The sequence below is a fragment of the Cuculus canorus genome, chromosome 1 (assembly GCF_017976375.1).
Source record: "Cuculus canorus isolate bCucCan1 chromosome 1, bCucCan1.pri, whole genome shotgun sequence".
NCBI classification, from domain to species: Eukaryota; Metazoa; Chordata; class Aves; order Cuculiformes; family Cuculidae; genus Cuculus; species Cuculus canorus.
Window position 1 is genome coordinate 91,664,907 of NC_071401.1, and position 16,637 is coordinate 91,681,543.

Genomic DNA, 16,637 nt, shown 5'->3' on the forward strand with positions numbered 1-16,637 from the left:
CTGACTGCTTCAGGCTGCAATAGCAAAGAGAGGCAGGGGCTGCTCATGCAGAGCAGGAGTGTGTCGCTGCATTAGGCATGACTGGTAAACACCAAACAAGTATCTGTCACTTGTAAACAAATACATAAATACAAGTGTTAAAAATCAGGTTTCCTTTATGAGACAGTTTTAAAAACCTTGTCTCAGCTAAGACGCAGACTCTGCAGACACGCTTACATACATGCTCAGTGTTATGGTGGAGAAGAGTCATTCAACTTCTCAGGAGAAATCACACCAGCTTCAGTCCAAGTACCGTGTTTTTGTGAGGTGTTTGGAGGGAAAAGATGTGGGGTAGGTGGGGATGACCTGGGGTAGGTGGGAGTGACCTGGATATGCCATTTTTCCCATGGAGGTCAAAACCTCACTGTCCCCACCTCACTTAGGAAAAGTCACCCAGCAGGGTTGCTCAGAGGGGACTGGTAGCCATGCTGCCACCAGTGCTGAACTCAGCTGTGTTGTCTTCACTCTGTGGTATGACCAAGGTATTTCCAGCCTGGGTGCAAGTGCAGCGCTACCATGACAGAACAGCAAAGTCCAAACTAACTTCTCTGCTACATTTTCCAAACCCATTAATTACACCCCAAAAAATGTAGGGTTTTTTTTGAACACTTTTGGGTTTTTTTGGAAACAAAGCTCAGACTTTTTTTATCTTTTAAAAGTGCCTTTTTTTTTAAACTCCGCTGCGTTTTTGTCTGGTTAATGCTGCAGAGATTTTATTTTATATATCCGGTGCCTCATGCCCCTGTTTCAAAAGGTTATTCCCACTCACCTCCAACAACTTTAGGTTTTCACATAGGCACTTCTTTGGCTTATCCCACTCCTGCCTGTCCAGGCAATGAGGAGCACCCCTCACTTCAAGGAGGGGCAGCTCTTAGTGGTTCAGTGTTTGGGCCAGGAGTCTGAGACTCCCAGGGGTCTCTGAGAAAGGGGGGCAGCAGTGAGAGAAGCTCCTCAGTCTTTCCCTGGGGCATAGGGACCAAACCAGGGAAGCTGTTTGCCTGCCAGGTGCCTTGCAGGGGCTGGTTAGCCCAGATTTGGCAATCATTAGAGCGCTTTGCCATGGCAAAGGTTGAGTCAAACATTTCCCACTTAGCTAATAAATCAGCAGCTGCACTATTTCTTAGCTATTGCATCATTATTATTTCATGCCTTACTCTATTCTGCATTTAACAGGCAATAAAACAGTCCCTGCAGGGGGAAGACAGATTCACTCAGGCACTCTGACAACATTCTCCAGGGCCTGAGGACAAGTCATCTCCCTTCTCCAGGGTCACTCCAAAATCACCATGTCCCTGGTCCCAAGGGAAAGGCAGGAGCAATCCATTTCTTAACCCCATTTATCTGCCTGTCCGAAGCAAGGATCTCCGTATCTGTCGTTACATGAAATGCTAGGATTACTGCAGAGAGAGCCTTTATGCCAAGAGTTGACATCCCCTGGTCCAAGTCCTCCCAGTGAGCTAAGGAGTAGTTAAGGGTTCAGCCAGGGGTTGAGAATAGTCCATCTGAGTTTTAGGTGAGCATGTGAGCCTGCTTGAGCACAGACGGAGAAATGCTGCCTACTTGGGGGAGTGAGGGGAAGGACTTGGAGGAAGCTTTGGCTCATACCTCACAAGCAGCCGGAGATTGAAGGACAGGCTCTCTGCTGGGTGTCCTCCTGGGCACCTCCCAGGAAAGTGTGTGACAGCTCCTCAGCTTGCTCCAGAGGAGGACAACAAGCCTCTCAGATATGTTTTGAGGATAATGCCCCAAGGAATTTCTTAAATTTCTGTGATGGATTTGTTTGACGACCTCTGTAGCTGTGCTTAACAATTCGGTTACAATAAACAAACTTCTCTCTCTTCTCCTGGTGGGAGGGTGATTTCTGATAAACTTTCCAGCTTCAAAGCACATTATATCTAGTTGCCCATTTTCACGTGTGCCCTGCTCACTCGTGTGGGTTGATTTCAGCCCTGGTGATGCAGGGAGCAAAGAGTTTGGAAGAGTCCTTGGACAGTGAAAGCTAAGAAGCGTCTCTGGTGTGAGGTCAGGGAGCACATTGCACAGCTCAGCTGCACCACCGTGGCTGAAGCCTGGGACACCTGGTGTGACGTGTCCCACCAGTACTGGGATGCTGCAGTTGGCCCCTCCTTGCTCTCCTTCAACCACCTTGCCCCTGCCTTTTTTTGCCTGTGCTGCTTCTGGCAGTGTGGCAGCTTGGGGAACTGATCCAGCTGAAAAGCAATCCCCTTTTTCAGGAGGGGTGTTTTCTGGCAGGATCAGCTCCTTGATTCAGCTCACCATGGGCTTCCTGGCCAGCTGAAGGCAGAGCTCTGGGGGTTGAGGGGCAGGGTCCATGGGGCCACAGCAGCCCTCCACTGGTCCCACCTTTGCTTCCGTGTGGCTGCATCCTCAGCTGCAGAACCACATGCATTTAACTAGCAAAGCACGTGGAAAAATTACCACACACCTCTCCCTGCCCACAGCACCCCAGACCCTCCAAGGAATGTACAGCCGGTGCTGCTGTACCAGACACTTGTTCAGGTGCTGCAAGAGTGCTGAACCTGAGTTCAGGTGCTGAATTGTGCCAGTGGGGTAAAAAAAGCCAAAGTCTCAAGAACTAATCAGTTCCAGAGAATAACATAGGTGACCTCTAAAAATAGGCCTTAGATTATCTTGGCATGTTTGCTTTTTCTGACAAGGGCACTTATTCTTTTGTAGTAGCAATTTAGCCAAACTTTGTTAAATATTAAACGCAAAACAACCTTTACCACCATTAGTAGTGTTTTCTTTTGTGCTCAGGCAGACTTGCTGGATCAACAGCACAGTTTAAAACAAACCCAAGTTCAGCCAAGGCTGAAGATACCCCAGTGCGTTAGTGCTGTATCATCACCCTCAGCACCTGGCGCTCAGCTGTGAAATGCTGGAGGCTGGGTACCAGTAAAATCCCTCCTCAGCTTCCCTGCAGTTGAGGTACAGCTGAAAGCAGGAGATGTAATTGCCTTTGTCTTAGCAGGCGCAGCTAACGAGCCGCATGAATAATGCCATGAATTTCCAGCCCTCCCAAAGCCATTCATTGGACCTGACTCATAATTCAGATAAATTCAAAAGGCTGCCAGTGCTGTGTATTACCCTTCTGTTAATTTGGGTTTTTTTTGCTCATCTTTACTTATTATTCAAGAAAGTCTTTGGAATAAAAGAGGCGAAGTTTTGTGGAGATGGTGGCAGCTTTTGTTATTTCCTTAAAATTCCTCTGTGTTATGTGGCCTGCAACACTCCTCTGTTTGAAACTAACCATACTTACCAGAGGAAAAAAAACCCCATCATGTTTCTATGTAAGGGCTAACCAGCCTGCTCCATGGAGAAGGCTTGGCTTTGGGCAGCTATATTCCATGGCTGGGACAGGAACGTGGGAACTCCAGCACCTTTCATCCGCAGTAGCGCTCCTGGGGCACAAATGGGACCAGCAAAGCTCAAAGGTAGGACGTGGCCTTTCTGTAGCTGTTAAACTCCCTGTTTAGATGCTGTCACATCTGAAAATACTCCCTGGGCTCCCACCTACCTCTTATGTCTTTGCCTGCTTTTGTTCCCCCTTGCTGCCTGGTCTGGTAACAGCTCCCGTTCCCTGCAGCTTCACTGCCTCCTCTGCCTCCAGACCACTCAAGCTATGAGCGAGCCTATGGCTCAGTCTCTATACCATGACAGCAGCATTCAAACCTGCAAAGGAAGCAGCAAGAATGGCGTTTGTCACTGACTTTCAGCTCTCCAGGCTGCCAGCTGGCTCGGGGCAGACTTGACCGCCCTGGTGACCTCCTGTGTGCTCCAGAGGATGAGATGCTCCTTTTTTTTTAGCAGACACTCCTTTTTCCAAGACAGATGATTGCCACGTGTCTTCTATCGGACACAGAAATCCCATGGAGGCAGGCACGTGCCCACAAACCTCCCAGATCGTATTGCCGGCATCAAAGGCAGACGGCCATAGGGTACATGGCAGCCCTCACTGCTGCACAGGGACCTGCTGGAGGCTCTGCTAGGTTTCTGCAGGAGGAGGTACCGCTATTCCAAAGTCTCTCCTTACTTTGCACATGTTCTGTTTCTTCTCCTAAGCAAATTGCAAAGAGGTTCAAGATGAATGTGTGCTCGCAGCCCAGAAGGCCAAACACATCCTGGGCTGCATCAAAAGAAGCATGGCCAGCAGGTCAAGGGAGATGATTCTGCCCCTCCGTTCCTCTGAGACCTCATCTGGAGTACTGTATCCAGTTCTGGAATCCTCAAGAAGGAAATGGACCTGTTGGAACGGGTCCATGGGAGGTCTACAAGGATGATCAGAGGACCGTAGCACTTTCCATATGAGGACAGGCTGAGAGAATTGGGGTTGTTCATCCTGGAGAAAAGAAGGCTCCGACGAGATCTCATAGGCGCATTCCAGTAACTGAAAGGGGCTACAAGAAAGCTGTGGAGGGACTATTCATAAAGGCTTGTGGTAATAGCATGAGGGCAAACAGGTATAAACTGGAGAAGGGCATATTTAGGCCTGATATAAAGAAGAATTTCTTCACAATAAGGGTGGTGAGGCACTGGCACAGGTTGCCCAGGGAAGCTGTGGATGCCTCATCCCTGGAGGTGTTCAAGGCCACGTTGGATGGGGCTTTGGGCAGCCTGATCCAGTGGGAGGTGTCCCTGCCCATAGCAGAGCAGTTGGAACTGGATGATCTTTCAGGTCCCTTCCATACCAAATGATTCTATGATTCTATGAATATGAAAGGGCTGCTGCTCACAACAGGAGAGAACCTCAGTTGGTGCCCTGTCTGTGAGGACAACAGGGCTATGAAGAGGTCAGCAGCTTCATCACATCCTCCTAAAACATCTGTTCAAATTACCTGTTCTGTCCCTTCCCCTGGTTTCCCGCCTCTGCTCTCCAAATCCAACAGCTGCCAGGAAAAACTGGGCCATGCTCCCTTCCCCTCCGCACTCGCTCTAGCCATCACCTGGAGAAGCCAGCCAGGCTGGCTCAACACACACGTCTTCCACAGCCCATAGTGTCACACTGCCGCTGAACACCTGGCACAGGCAGGAGTGTGTGCTGATAAGGACACTGTCTCCATGCAGTCAGGCAGCAGTGACAACAGCACCCGCAAGCGTAGCAGCTGCTTTGGGGAGGGAGCATTTCAGGAGGGCCCCAGGGTCAGGAAGCCTGAAGTGCTCTGGCCGAGTTAGATTGACAACAGCATCTCCGATGAATGCACAGAAAGTGATTTTCTAATGTTTTGTTCTCTCCCTTGATGATGGATGTAGCAGATGATTAACAGGGAAACACCTTGATCATTCAAGAGTGCATCTCCACCTGGGACTAACATCCACAAAGCGCCTGGATTAGCCACGTATATAAAATCCAATAAATCAAAGCTGACAAGACAGGATCAGGAAGGCATATAGCTGTCATCGTACCTGTCCTCCTGGTTTGCCATTCAGAAGACCTAACCCAGCCAGAGCCGGCGCACCAACCCCCTCTTCTGACACTGGCCCAATATTTACTGCCCATTCTCATCACATAATTTACAACTGGCTCATTCCTCACAGTAAATGTTTCAAGATGCCGCAGCACAAGCAGCATTAAACACTTCCATTCTGGGGCCTTGGCACCCTTCACAATCATTATTTGAAATCACTCCGGAGCTGCAGGAAACTGGGGGGTAACGGGTAGTTAATAGCAAGGCACTGCACTGGGGTGTGAGATTTCCTTCTGAAGGATTCACAGGGGAGAAAAAGCTCTGGCCTGCCACAGAGGTCACTGCCCCAATGCTGCAGCTCCCACAGGTTGAAGGCAAGGAGAGGAGAGGTAACATGCAGAAGGACAGTGCACCTCAGCTCCAGGTAATGCACAAGAGCCATTTATTAGAGTGGTGCAAATACCAGCAGGTAAAATGCACAATTCTGATAAAGCTGCGCTCTCCCAGTTAACTGGAGAAAGAGAAACATCACCAAGAAAAGGAAAAAAGAAAACATTTAGGAAAGGAAATGTGTTTTATTGAAAAAAAACAATTACATTTCACTTACACACCATGAAAATACTGAGTTGTGTGTTATTTTCATAAGAAGAGGTTAAGACTTTCACGAGAAAACCACATTCTTTATTACAGCGTTACTCCACGAGATGAGGCTCTGGTGGCATCTGCGCTGGGCGTTTTCACTAAACAGTAGAGCAGGGCTAAATGTGCTTTGGGCAAAACCCCTAAATATTGGCCTCTTCCAGATGCTACTCTTTGTTGAAGACATGACATTTGGTCAACATTGAATTATTTCTAAGTTAGAGACAAATGTCAAATTTTCTCTACTCATTTAGATTGTAGGGGAATTCATAGATCTCTCTCCCCTCCATTTTTAACAGTTTTGATGCCTATTTCCCATCCAGCCAGCTCAAAGCACATTAAAATGACATACAGGCTGCCACTCTTCTATCTTCTGGTAAGAATACAGTCCTGGGAGGGCTACACAGCACTAACAAATTCTAAAGCAGATGACAAGATCACTGGATGGTGCTAAATTCTCCAGCATTTCCTTCCGTCATCGCCTCTCCAGCAGCACACCCTACAGTTTTCTTCCCTAGCAAGGCACGTATTCACAAGCACATCTCAGGCACGTGAATACATGTGCTGTACTAAATGCAGGCGACAGGACAGCAGTACCTGCCTGCAGGTGGTATCCCGATGTCATTTTTTACAGGCGTATCCCAAGAACCTATGCTCAAAGCCACCTGGGACAGGCCACATCGCACTGCCTGGCAAGGCATCTTCTGAAAATCCCTTATGAACTAAAGACCTTTGGTGAGGTAAGATTTAAACATCTTTAGGCAAAAATAAATATTAATGCCACTTAAATTCCCAGGCAACTTCCATAATTTAGTTGTTTATCTGACTCCTTCCTTACTTAATGAGGACATGAAGGAAGACCCAGACCAGGACAACTGTGACACTGCAAATGCTTGAAAGTTGACTTGAAACCTTCTCCACTGGGATCTTCCCACTATGTTTTCTAGTTCCTTTATTCTATGATTCTAGTTTCTACTCAGCTAGGCACAAGCATCACACAGATCATTAAGAACAGTCACACAAAATTTTAGTAGCATAATGTTTTTGAGCTACAGGGGATGGGCTGGATGGAGAACACCAAACTCAGATTATTAAATCTGCAGCACTTCTTCCAAGTACTTAGCTGACAGAGACTTCTTTTCTTTACCACTAACAGTGTAGCTCTGCAATTATGTTCTGCTGACCCAACATCTCACTGCTAGGGAAAGAGGCAAACCCATTCTCCCCCATTTTGTCCAGCTGCACCTTCCCAGCCTCTCCCTAGCAGCAGAAGTGCTTATCTGTTCCCAGGATAAGAAGGTTTATGGAACTCAAGGAAATGAAAATGTCAAGGGGTTTGTCTGGATGAATTCTCTGGTGGTTTTAGCTCCTTCACTTCACTCATTATGGGGACAGGCAAGTACAAGAAGTGATGGGAGAGGAAGGTTAGGGTGCAGTTTTATGGTGTAGCTGAGCTGGACAAGTTAGATCTATCATAGCAGCTGATAGCTCTCTGCCTTTCTTTTCCAAAGAACAAAAGCCTAGCCTAAATCATCTCAATAAATCACTTTAGACTCTCTTGTTCTCCATGGCCTACAGATGAAGTCTAGGGGAATCACAGAGCTAAATTAGGTTCCTAAAACAGGGAGGAGAATGAACACCCTGACACCTTACACTTCAACCAGGATAGTGGTGTGCTGTTCATGACGTGCTTTTAAAGTGCAGAGTTGTGCTAAACTAGAGCTTTGGTACAGCACTTCGAAATGAACAGCCCAACAACTTCACAAATATCTCATCTTCCACTTGCCCAGAATAGTTCTGCCACATTTCCCCCAAGGGAGGGTGCAGGCAAAACTGTCACTGTCACCAGCACAGGGATACTGCACCCACAGATTCCCAAGGGAGAAAAAGCCAGGCACAGTAAAGCACACAAAACATAGCTGTTCACTTCTCTCCTCAACAATGTATTATTAATCTGATATTTTTCTTGCTAACTTGGCAAAGCAGAAGTGCTCCTCTCTTAATGTATTCATAACTTGGGAACTCACCAGAGAAAAACTTCTGATAAATTCTCCTCTACATTTTGCAGTAGTGATTTATTCAGAAGTGTGGTGAGGATGCTGCTGTATTTATCAAAAGACACACAATAAATGATGCTGTTTCTCCATCTCTCCAACCATTGCAGTAGGAGCACAACATTCAGTGGAGGGTCATACTCTACAAATGGATTGATGTTGCAGACCCTTGCCCTTAAATGATAACCAAAATAAGTAATAAATAAGTAAATAAATAAATGGACGGTTGTGCTTTAGTCCTGGTCTCTCTTGGTTCTTAGGAACCGAGACTCAAGTATGTACAGCAAGATGAAAAAAATCATGCTCTGATTTTCAAACATGCTAACACCTTTTGACTGAATGGGATTTTATTGGTAACTTAATTCTTCTGAAAGATCACTCTACTAAAACCTTCACACTATTACAACTGACAAACCAAATCTTCACTTTATCCCATTATCCTACCTGTCTCCCTGCTGCACACATCCAGTACAAGCTCTGAAGTTAGCTCAACCAGGTTCATGAAATGTGACCAGGCTAGCTTTGTTCCAGTCTCCTGCCTTGTCCATTCACATGTTGCTATTAAGCACTTGTAAGATTCCCCAGTCTTATTTAAATAAATAAACAAACCCCTCACCTATTTTTAACCTGCCCTAGATGTAGTTTTTTATGCCAATGCAAAATCTAAATTTCAGGCTTATGCCACAACTTAGCCGATTTTATAATGGATAAGGTAGCAATATTTAGGGTTTTCTTTTTAAACTATGGCATCCTACCATCCTATTGCCTCTCTCTACAATCAAGCGAACAAGCCTTACTGCAGAAAGAATACAGCTCGTAACCGCCAACCAGGAAAGTACACAAATACTACAAAAGCCTACAGTTTCATTAGAATTTAAATTATTTGCTATTACACAGAACTTCATTGCTTTTTTTTTTTTTTTTTTTCTGGCATAAAAGTCATTGAATTACTACCTACGCCTCGAAGACAATCATTAAGATGTGTAAACATGTAACAGGTCCACCTAGTCAGTACAAAGCACCACACAAATTTTAGGTACATAGAAAGTTTGCTCATAAGTATTTCTTTGTTTAACAATTCAGCACTAAAAAAATATTACTTAAAAAGGCATCTTTTATTAAGTTATTCAGTTTGTCCAGGGCTGGTGGGGTTGTACTGTCCCTACTGTATTACAGCCACCTGACTTCTCTTTCCATGTCATTTTACTTTCTTTGAAGAAAAGGCTATGTGTGGCTAGGACCCAAAGCTTCAGAGCAATCTATAAAAATATAATTCTTTAAGACCTTCTGCTCACATCCTGAAGGCCTACACAGCCAGCCCCTAAGTTCTGTTCCCCATCCCCACCACGTTGCAAAGAAAGCTTCAACATACACACACATACACACGGAGTACACATACTACACTCTTCTATACACAGAGTTCTCTAAATAGTAAATACAACCACAAAGGCAATAGGTAAGGAGTACATGTGATTTCGGTAGTAACATATGGCACAGCCTTCTCATATTGCTGGTTTTCTCTATCTGAATAACGTGCTGCCTTGTTCACTGCTCTGAAAATTGTGGATTTATTACTCTCATTTGCACTGTGGAGGCACTAAGTCAGGAATGCATGCTTATTTAGGAGCATACTTGGGAGCATCCCATTTGCCTCAGAGTCCACTGCTACTGGAGCAGTAAAAGCACCAAACTGGTGGCTGCTGGCACTGTCATCTGGCACTGGTTTCCTGGTGAAACACAGGAGCTTTCCTACGCTGTTGAAAGCCAAACCACATTCTTCCCTTCTGTAAAATGTGAGAAATATCTTGGGCTGCCCTGAAGAAGTGTGCTGACAATAAGAGCTCCCTTGCATTCTGCATTCAACACCCTTTGCTGGGCACCTTAGGGCATGCTCCTCCAGTTACTGATTGAACCTTGTGGATCTACCTTAAACCTGCTCCTGCACACATGTATAAACTCGCTGTTTAACTCACTGATCTAAAAGAGAAGAGGTATTTTCAGGGCTGTGATTGAACACCTCAAAGCTTAGTTTCCATGGTTGATATGTGTCTTTAATGGACACATTTTAGAAAGCTACAAAACTGTTTGGCAGTAGGCTCCCACTTACCAGAAGCAAATGCCTTTCAGGAAGAACAGCTCTCTGAATAGTCTTATCCTGTGATTCTAACAGAAGTTGAACGTCTGGTTAGTGGGCCAGCAAGGCTGCAATGGGATGTAAGAGAGGGGATTGTGTTCCCATTTATCAGGAAATATTTTGGCTTCAGAGTGACGAAAATTTCTAATGTTTAGGTCTCAGCTTCTAAAATAACTCTTTAAACAGGCAAAGACCTTCACTCAGGAGAGGCGGTTTTCTTTAGTACGAGTAAAAGCCTAACTTCTCCAGGGGACATAAGCATAATGACATAGCACCTTCTTCAATAACCAGTGCCCTCATTAAACTGGATACCTGCTCTCTTCCCTCTTGCAAAACACTGCCATAGCAGAGATACTGTAAGTGCTGAAAGAAGCACTGTTCTCACAGGAACAATTGTTTCCTACTGCGTATAGTCTTGTATACTCTAATCTACACAGCAAGATAAAAATTACCCTGTGAAGGGGAGCTCAGCTAAACGCTGCTCAAGAAACAGACCTTGTGGTTCTTTTTTCCAAGCCCCTCTTCTCACCTTGTATGCAGGAATAAAAAGCACAACACAGAGAGGTTCTACACATGCAAGTAAGAGGCACACGAGACCAGTGGCGCAGGATTCCAGCAGCTGTCTTGCCAGGAAACTTCTTAAAAAACATTACTCACTTCCACATACCTACTGGCTTACAATGAGATGATTACAGCGCACAAATGTGTGCTTCTCCATTAAAATACCCTTTCTCTACACTAGGTTATAACAAAGGAAACCTTTAATTACATCCACTTTATTCAGCAAGACTATCAAACTGTTCTTTTAATTCTGAAATGATTAACATATTCAAAAATAGGATCTAACAATTTGTGTGTGCACAGTATATTAAATGTAGATGCTTTTATTACAATCTTCCTTGCCACGTATTTTAAAATAAAATTAATCAATACAATCACCATAACAGTCTCAGACAACAAATTAACACCATCCAATCAAGACACAGTTAAGATACTCAAAAAGGCAGTATGAGTAGCTGGAAACCTTGGTCCCCTGATTCTTTTGTACAACGCATTGATTACAGATTTCTTCTGCTTATGATACAAATCAGCAAACAAACATTAACGATTCATACTGCAGATTTCTTAAATGTATATATCCAGCGTGAATAGCACTGATTTTAGCACAATGTCTTTATGCACGTCCCAAAGAGTAACATGGGAATTTTCAGCAAGTAGAGATTAATCCAGGCCCAGAATAGAGTAGATCGTTTGTAAACAACTTTTGGGTTCTCCTGCATAATGGCTCTGCAAATGAGTGCAACTCGCAGTAATCAAAATGGCTGACCACATACACTGCAAAGTTCATCCCAGAAAAAAGGGATCCAACACAAAATACTTCCAGTAAGAAAAGAAAGAATGGTGGGGAAGTTGACTGGACACAAACACAAAGCAATCGCTGCTCCCATGCGTACATGTACTTCAGTATTTGAAATGTCCTTTGCTGCTAACTTCACATGTACACATGGGAGTACGCATGGCAGCGAAGTCAGCAGCCCCTAACTGGCACATACTGGACTGGTGGGTTACAGACACCTTTCCTGCTGCTAGGACGGTCATGGAAGAATAACCATTAGCTATTGATTCCGTTCTCCAGGCTAAAGTGCTCATTCTATAATCAACTGGTACCTAAACTAGTTCAGACTAACCATTTTTCTTTACTTACAGATCTGCAAGTGGATCAGACAACCCCGATAAATTCTCCTACAGCCCTTAAATAATGGGCAGCTGTACCAGAAAGACAGCAGGGACTCAGAAACAGATACAGATATTATATGCAGGAGGAGAGGAGGGAATAAAAGATTAGACAGGACTGTCTTTGAATTTCGTTCTCAAAAAATTACGAAAAAGCACTTTGCGACTCCAAACAAATAAAAATCCACTAAATATTATGTATACCTTGATATTTAAAAATACCTGTTAACCTCTTGTGACTACAGAATGTTAGCTACAGTATGTATTTACAGATAATTTCTGATGTTTGTTTCTGGCAAGAGATGTTAAGCCCAATGCTTCACTGAAGACATAAACCTGACCTCATTTAGATGAGGTGAGCAAGAGTTTAAAACAGGTAACACATGAGCAGCTCCCAGAGACTTCAGCACAAGAAGCAAGCAGCCTATTGCTACAGAATCCAGCAAAATATGAACTTCTGCAAATTGAGCACATTAGTATCATTATCCCTTTTTTTTTTAAAACATAGATATGTCACAGATCTAAGGAAGGTGTGAATTTCTGAACCAATCCATTCTTTGAAGGAGTGGGAAAAGATCACACTGGACAAGTATAAGCTGCTCCAACAAACATAACGCTTTCTTTTTTATGGCAAGATCACATTCATTAAGGTTTACAGATAAAATCTTGTTTGCAAGATAGCTTTAAGTTTTCTGAATTCCAAACTGCTTTATTTCAGAGAAAACCAGCCCTTGCCTTTCTCTCAATTCCGTTGTGAAAGCCTATTTTCTTTAGTGGCAAAAAACCAATTGTGCTGTCTCACACTTACTAAAAGGACTTTTCTGTAGTACACACTTAACAACAGGTAGTTTCTTTTGACAGCAAATTCTGACAATGCATACTTATTGCTGCTTTAAAAAATATATAAATTAAAAGGTCAATTTTGAGCTTCCCTTTCCTGTCGATCCCCTGATATGAAGAACTGAAGAATCTCAATTTTGCACAGGACTAGTGCAGGGATGGCCACCACATGGCTCTCACTTTGGCCCCAGGCAGTTCCCAAGCCAGGCTGTGTTACCTGACTGCCAATGAAGGCAATGCTGGTGCAGGGGCTGCTGGGCAATCCACCAGGAGCTGCTTCCGGACCAAGCTAAGATCTGTACTAGAACCACGGGACCATAAAAAATAAATGCCATTTACTGCATGTGAACTGTTTCTGGGATCAATCTAATCTTGGCAATCTTATGGACACAGCAGAGGTCTCAAAGCTCAGTCATATGAAGATTTTTGTATGTGACCCATAGGAGCTGCAAAACTGGATAGAGCTGGGTGAGGGTGTCAAGCATAATGCTGCAAAGCTGACCATGATATGTACAGGCAGGGAAGTTCAGTACCTTGATCCCTTCTTCCCTAAAGGATGGTAGGGATCAGAATCCCATGTGAAATAGTCTAATTTTAAGAGATAAAATAACTCATAGTTACATTTGGAATATGGCATGCAACATTTCTTTAATCAATTCTAGAAATGGGTAAAATCCTTTTGTGTTCAACTGCTGGAACGCATCACCAGCTACAGTATTTAAATATCTTTGCTGAAAGCAACTATCTCAAAAAAGCCAATTTCATTCCTGGCACAACTGCCCTAGCAAAAAGCAGCTTATCTAAAAAAGGAGGCGAATTATTAATACTGGGCTATTTCCTAGCCTATCCAGAAGTTCATGAAGAAAAAAAAATATTTGCATCCATTTAAAAATAACAGTGCTGCAAAGAAAGGCAATGTGTTGTATTTCACAGAGTCACAGAACGGTTGAGGTTGGAAGGGACCTCTGGAGATCATCTAAGTCCAACACCCTGCATAAGCAGGGTCAAGTACAGTAAGTTGTTCGGGGTCGTGTTCAGTCAGGTTTTGAATATTACCAAGGATGGAGACTCCACAACCACTTTGACCAACCTGTGCCAATGTTTGATCACCCTCAAAGTGAATTGTATTTTTTTAATGTTGAAATGGAATTTCCGGTATTTCAGTTTGTGCCCATTGCCTGTTATTCCTTCACTGGGCACTACTGAGAAAAGCCTGGCTCCTCCTTTCTCACTGCTTCTCATCAGGTACCTTAACACCCTGTTAAGATAAATCATGTCTTTTTACATGTTGGATATCAGCCATGATCTCATCTCAGTTACTGATTGCTAATTTTAGCAACTGCTCACATCACCAAAATCATTATTGCTACAAAGTTATTTCATGGCAGTAGTTAGTACAAGCTGTGGCAGTAGAGTCACATTTTGTAGGTAATTTCTGTGTTTTTTCTTTCTCAAAATTCTCAAGTTTCATGATTTTTTCTTTCATTTTTTAATGACAAATGCATGAGAGGAAATAAAATTATTATTAGTTGTAGAGAGTGAAAGCCTGAAGTTCGCCTCTTAAATTTACTGCAGAAGAGGTTCATCTCTTAAATTTCATCTGCCTCAGAGACAGTGAAAATGAGGGATTTCAGAAATGTATTAATTATGAAATCTTACTCTATTAAAAAACTATCTTTTCAGATAAAAATTCACTTTAAGGACAAATTGCTCTTCTACTAGTTAAAACCAAGTAACTTTTACAATGGCAGAAAATCCACAAAAATAGTGGGATAAATGAAGATTACAGTGGCCAAAGCAATCTCCAAACCAGCTCTTTTGGGGATTTCCAATCTATGTAAGTGACACTACCAGCTAGGCAGGTGTGATGAGGAAGATGCAGGAAAGGTATCTGGGAGACATCTGAGTTTTTCCTCAGCATACTCAAGTAATCAAGAAAGACTGAGCCTTTTCCTCTAGTGCACATTTGCTTCGTGTCACTGCAAGCAGAAATGCAATTTTAATCTCCCTATGCCATCTGAGACAAATAAACCTCATCAACTGAATCTGGATTTAACAACACACTAGATCTCATCTTGGGAGAGGAAAGCACCTCAGTCTCATGCAGAAATCATTCAGAAGTATGAGTTGTCAGTACCTGTCAGCATATCTGCCCTACTGGTATAATATGTGGCTGTGATGCACAGGATGCCGAAATTACTAAGAATCCCATTTTGAAGCCGTATGAAACAGAATTTCGCAATAAAGATGCATTAACAATAATGCATTTTTGTCATCTCTAATCAGCATAGGCTTCAGAGACTTAAATTATGAACAAATTAATTTTGTATCTTTCACTGCATTTGGTAAACATGTGCAACTTAACCTTACTAAACTATTACTTTTACCATATTGCTTCATTAATAAGCCTGGCAACAGTGATCACTACTGTTAACTGGACATGTAGTCTGTGAATACATCCACCCATGAACAAACTAAGGTAGTCACCTTCCAGGGTAAGAGCTGCTTTCTCTTTTGTCCTTACAGAATGTTTGTCTTTAAAAGAACCAAACCTTGCCTCCGAGGTAGATCTACAAACTTCTAATCAGTGCTACGAATAAAGATATCAATCTATCAAAGACAATGTTTCTGGAGCAGCTTTTGGAAGAAAATCACGTGGGCAACCACAGACATGAGAAATAAGCAGCCAGTACCTGCAAAAACTGAAACCGTGCAGCTGTTCATAGACGAGAAACAGGAGCAGTTATCAGTAACACGAATGACACCTCAAGGTCACTTCAGAGAACTTAAATGCCAAACATCTTCAAAGTACTCCCACACACAACCAGAACTTTGTGTGTAGTTTTAACCCTGCTTAGTTTCATAGCAGCTGAGATACTGAATACCAGAGTAGGTAACCAGATACCTCCAGGAAAAGGGAGCATGGAGCCAGCTCCATTGGCACTAGATGCCATCTTGAAATATATTTTCCAGTCAGTCAAGCATTCCATTAGCAAATTCACATCTAAAGTCTTTGGCAAGGCAGAAACATTGTACTCTCTTGCCATGGGCAATTACACAGACTAAGTGAATTTGACAGCCATTTTGATACCTGGTAATATGCTTCAATGCACACTAACTGTTTTGTTTTTAAAACCGAGCAAGGCCAGCACATATGTTTGAGAGTGGATATCTGCCTATGCTGGGCACTATTTCATGAAAGTCAGGTTTCTGTCACAGATCTAAGGCAAATATTACAATTTACAGGAAAGAAATGAGGACATCAATACATTGTGCGTTATTGGAGATGTATAGCCTTTATAACACGGTTGCTTTCACTATGATCTCCGGGTTTTCTATGTCCTTTTTGCTTTGGACCATTCTCAGTTCCAGCTGGGCTGAGTTTGGTTTGTTTCCTTCTCCAGCTTGCGCTAAAAAGATGACATCACAATGTCATTAAAAACAGCAGCATAAAAAGAAAGAATTTAAATTGTTCTGTTACCCCACCGGTTTTGTTACCCTCCTCCCCTCCCCAGTTTCCCTTACTACTCCCTGCTAAAAGCTTCCAAAGTGGAAGATCCAGGCCAGCACTGTGATTTCTTATCACCCCTGTTACGCACCTCTCTCCAGCAAAGACACACAGCACTGCTATTATTAGAAAGTGACACAGACATGCTCCCAGAACCTACAAATCCTATCTGGATCTCCTTAGGAACTGAAGACATGGGAACTGCAAGGGGAGAGAAGCTGAAAAAAAAAATGCTCCTCACGTGGCTGACATAGCAAACAGAC

The 16,637-nt window shown here is 43.4% G+C and overlaps 1 protein-coding gene across 1 annotated transcript in view; it reads right to left on the reverse strand.

Moving 5' to 3' along the window:
* Positions 1–11,158: 11,158 nt before the first annotated feature.
* PDXK (pyridoxal kinase) overlaps positions 11,159–16,637 on the reverse strand; it is a 46,837-nt gene continuing 41,358 nt past the window's right edge. The window contains exon 11 of the mRNA XM_009560892.2: positions 11,159–16,276. Coding sequence (XP_009559187.1) covers positions 16,164–16,276 — 113 coding nt within the window. The 3' untranslated portion in view covers positions 11,159–16,163. The remainder of the gene's footprint in view (positions 16,277–16,637) is intronic.